Genomic DNA, 4,911 nt, shown 5'->3' with positions numbered 1-4,911 from the left:
GAGTTAGACTTAGAAAAATAGGGCTGGGCATGGTGGCTCACGCCTGTAATCCCAGCACTTTGGGAGGCCAAGATGGGAAGATCACCTGAAGTCAGGAGTTCGAAACCAGCCTGGCCAACATGATGAAACCCCCATCTCTATTAAAAACACAAAAATTAGCTGTGTGTAGTGGTGGGCGCATGTAATTCCAGCTACTCAGGAGGCTGAGGCAGGAGAATCGCTTGAACCCGGGAGGCGGAGGTTGCAGTCACCTGAGACCATACCATTGCACTCCAGCCTGGGTGACAAGACTGAAACTCTGTCAAAAAAAAAAAAAAAAAAAAGAAAGAGAAAGAAAAAAAGAAAGAAAGAAAAAGAAAAGAAAGAAAGAAAGGCCATGGCCAGGTCTTATAAGATGTTGTAGGGAAGGCTAAAGGAAAAAGATCTTACTGTAAGGGCAATGAGAATCTATCTGGTATCTTTAAGCAAGAAAGTCACAAGATATAATGAAGCCTCCGTGCAATAATAAATACATATATGTGTAAGAATTAAATGGGTGGCTGTAGGGTTCATGTGGAGGGCACAGTGAGATCTTTAAACATACAAGTGCGGTTATTCAAAATTATAAATGACTTGCATGTGTTACAAAGGTATTGTATACAAGATGAGTGTGCAGCCTATAAAGCTGAAAGTATTCAGATGTGCCCTTTTAAATTTATAATATCCTCAGTCTTTCAAGGAAGTGTTTGCATAAGAATTACTGAGAATTGCTGAATGTTCTTGGGCTTCTTCCAACCTTAGAAACAGAATCTAGATAGTGCACTAAGACTATACTTCTATTTTATTGTCATTAGCTGAGCCAAGTATATTATAGAATATGTTACAGAAATTGTGCTGGTCGGTTCTGTGCCATGAGTATGAAACTATGCTAAGAACGGCGTCCTAATGCAATAAACATAGGAGCTGATCATCTGTATGCAGTCAATAAAAAAAGCACAGAATAAAGATGAAAAACATCTGAAGAAGGTTTGTTATAAAGGAAAATAATCAACCTTTGAGAAGCACAAACACAAGTAAACACCGCTTTGTCAAGTATAGAAAAAAGGAATTAAATCCATTAGTAATTCAGAAAAGGAAGAAATAACTCCTAAATGGGAAGATGGGGGAAGACTTCTGGAAAAGGAAGCATTTAAACTTGGCTTTCAAGGAGATTAGGGAAACGAAATGTTAGGCAAAAGACAAGTATTTATTGGGCAATGGCCACACTCAGTACTTTGCATGAACACTGAGAAGGAATGTGATCACAAAGTCCTATCACATTCTGGTCCACTGGAGAGAACAATATCTGAGTGGAATGAGATTGGGCTCAACCTGGATCCAATTCTAACTTTAAATGTCTTGAACATCAAATTACCACATTCTGCTACATTGGCAGCTCTCAAAACCAGTGCTAAATGTTAATCAGTATTCATTTGGCCACTGCCTCATGCATTTCTCATTGTCCACTTACCAATGTGCAGAGTCATGGTGGCAAAACAAACAAACAAACAAAATTTAGCTTGGGTGAAGAGGTTTAGACTCTTATTTGACCAACCCCACCTTGAATGAGCCATCTTTGGAGCTAACATAAAAGCCATTTTGAAGATTCAAAACGGACTTACATCTTTGTTAATAAGACATCATCTTCATATATAACCCAAGTGCTAATGACGTGTTATCCTTCAAATTAGTTTAAGCAATGAGTTGCAAAGAAATCTTGAGAAGAAGCCAACAACCAGGTTTCTGAGTATATAATCGCCCCACCAAAGAATTTAATTTTCAAACTCAGCACGTTGAGTCCTTATGACCATCTTTAATTAAGGATTTTAGCAATATGCCTCATAGCCACTGCCATTCACTCAGGAGCTTCCACAATGCCCCACCACTCTCTGCCATCACACATGGCACTAATCCTATAAGCTTTGAAGATGGATTGTGTTTGCCCAGCAGCTTCCATAGCAGAACCTGGCTCCTGGACAACTTTCAAGAAACCTGCAATGAAACCACCAGCTGCCAAATGACCAATTGTGAACAGGACTTATTCACAGATGAGAGCTGTGTGCAAAGTAACTGCCTCCCCGGAGTTGTCCAAACTACTTACTCCAATTCCAGGCCCTGCGAAAGGCCAGCGTGCCAATCAGAAAGTTCTTCAGCAGGGCTGGCTTGTGTTTCTCAGCCTTGCCAATCAGAAACCACTCAGCAGATGGATTTTGTAGCCCAGAGCTGCCAACCTGCAAGCCTCCAACCTGCAAGCCTCAAGGGAAACAGTTGCCCACCCAAGACTTCTGAGTCTAAAAATTTCGAAACTCCGGAATGTGCATCTAGCCAATGTCAGTCTCAGAACCCTGAATCCAGTTCCTGTAGACCTCTGGTCAATGTTGCACCTGAGCCACAACTCCTGGAATCTTCTTCCAGCACTTATGAGCCAACTTGCTGTGTTACTGGTGGTTTTCAATTGCCTAGTAAGTGAAGATCTGTAGGGGAGATGGCGTATATTCTCATTTGGATGAATTTATTTTTGAGATACTTAGATATTTTGTATTTCTTTACATACAAAATGTTGTGTGTGTGTTTGTTAGTAAATGAACATGTCTTATTTTACTACTGTCTCCAAAGACAAGATTTTTTTTCTTGTTGTTCTTTTGCGTATGTCTAGTGGTAATCTGGGGTTGGAAAGCATGCTAGCTATTTTAGAGCAGTAGGATACGATTTGTTATTAAGCAATAAGAGCTGTAGTCAGGAAATAACATGAATACTTAAAGGAAGCATCACACTTTAACTGCGACTTGTTTTCTTTGGAAATACTTAGCATTGGATCTGGCTTATAAGTAATGTGCTACTAGTCTCAGAAATTCATAAAATATTGGAACTAAACCTAAAAGACTACCTCGTCCTGTGAATTATGACAGGTTCAACTCTATCAGAGGTTGCCCAAATACTTAATAGCATCAGAACCACAACTAAAATCCAGGCCTACTCACTGGCCATCTGTTATTTTAGCCATTGAATCACAACATTCTCAAATTAACTGTAAGATTAAGTCTGTTGTTCGAATAGAACAAGGTAATTTTGAATTTCACCTCCATGGGCTTTATAACCACGTAGCAACCAGAAACCTTTAAATAGAATGAACTGAAGTTTAGCATCTTCACTTCATTTCATTCCTGTTGTTTTTTTGGTTGTTTTTTTTCCTGTTTTCATTATTTCTTAAGTATTTTTTGAGTTTGGAAAATATTCTTTGTATTAAATAAATTTGCTTTGTTTGGAAGCAAAATTTGGACTTGTCACACTATTATTTTTATTCAATCCTTTTGCAGGTGTTATGTTACAGGCTTTTTGTTTCTTGTTTGTTACCTAATGAAAATAGTATAAATATTTAGAAGAAAAGAGAACATATCCTCTTGTTATGATTTTTATAGTGTGAACCAGAAAAGAATAACTCATGATGGTAGTCAACGGAAGATGGAAAAATATACTCATATGAACATCATAAGACCATAGAGTCAGATGTTTGAAATTGATTAATTTTATTTAGGTAGCTTAGCTATTCTGAAACTTTTGGTGTGTTCCTAAATTGATCTCTCAATTTTTTTTGAGACGGAGTCTCACTATGTCACCCAGGCTGGAGTGCAGTGGTGCAATCTCGGCTCACTGCAAGCTCTGCCTCCTGGGTTCATGCCATTCTCCTGCCTCAGCCTCCCAAGTAGCTGGGACTACAGGTGCCTGCCACCATGCCCGGTTAATTTTTTGTATTTTTAGTAGGAACAGGTTTCACCACATTAGCCAGGATGATCTCAATCTCCTGACCTCATGTTCTGCCTGTCTCGGCCTCCAAGTATATATTATTTTACTGGGTGTAGCTTACTGAGAAAACAGGACTTTGGCGAAAACTGGCTATGTGTGGTATGTGTTGTGGAGCAGGGGAGTGCCAGGAAAGAGGGACATGATGTTAAGTTTCACTTTCCCATCTACTCTGTTCATCATTCTAGACATCAGCTTTCCAGGCTGAGCTTGACCACTGCTTGAAGGAGAAGCTAGCTGAAGAATGGGCCAGTATTTAATCTAACTCAACATGAAGCATATTAGAGCTCCTCATAGGGAGAAATTATGTGGACTTAGGTACAAAAAGACTTTTGATATTGGAATATGGAATGCCATAATGATATAAACCTTGGTAGGAAATTTAGAGTAAGGAAAAGGACATGAGTCTTACAGTATGACTAGATCTTACTCAATTCCAAATTCTGTCTATTAAAAGCTATGTGCTCTGGGATGAATTAACATTCTTTTTTTCTTTCTTTTTTTTTTTTTCTTTTCGTCAGAGTCTCCCTTTGCTGCCCAGGCTGGAGGGCAGTAGTGCAATGTTGGCTCACTGCAAACTCTGCCTCCTGGGTTCAAGCGATTCTCATGCCTCAGCCTCACAAGTAGCTGGGATTACAGGTGCATGCCACAACACCTGGCTAATTTTTGTACTTCTTGTAGAGATGGGGTTTCATCATGCCGGACAGGCTGGTCTCAAACTCCTGACATCAAGTGATCCACCTGCCTCAGTCTTCCAAAATGCTGGGATTACAGGCATGAGCCACTGCATCTGGCCCAAATTAACATTTCTGAGACTTGGTTCCATTATTGTAAAATGGAGATAATAATATTAAAGTCATTGGAGGATTATGACAACTAAATGGCATGATTCCAATTGAATGCTTAGTGGAGTGTTTGACACATAATAAGAGCACAATATATGCTAGGTATCATTTGATACTTCGTCTGGTATTTTTCTCTTGGACCTCAATTTCAGTTTGTTTTTATGATTGTCTATAATGCATTTGAATCCAGGGCAGAGACCAAGAAAATCATTTCATTCCATGTGAAAAGGATGTAAGCAGTATGGGA

The 4,911-nt window shown here is 39.2% G+C and overlaps 1 protein-coding gene across 1 annotated transcript; it reads left to right on the top strand.

Annotated features, from left to right (window-relative positions):
- Window positions 1-1,823: 1,823 nt before the first annotated feature.
- On the top strand, window positions 1,824-2,520 carry LOC129022274 (keratin-associated protein 27-1). Its single transcript, XM_054468313.2, has one exon. It carries the CDS (start codon window positions 1,853-1,855, stop codon window positions 2,486-2,488), a length of 636 nt encoding a protein of 211 aa, XP_054324288.2. The 5' UTR covers window positions 1,824-1,852; the 3' UTR covers window positions 2,489-2,520.
- Window positions 2,521-4,911: the final 2,391 nt, after the last annotated feature.

This window comes from Pongo pygmaeus, chromosome 22, assembly GCF_028885625.2.
Source record: "Pongo pygmaeus isolate AG05252 chromosome 22, NHGRI_mPonPyg2-v2.0_pri, whole genome shotgun sequence".
Taxonomy (NCBI): Eukaryota; Metazoa; Chordata; class Mammalia; order Primates; family Hominidae; genus Pongo; species Pongo pygmaeus.
The sequence above is the reverse complement of the archived record's forward strand: the minus strand, read 5'-3'. Positions and strand labels throughout refer to the sequence as shown.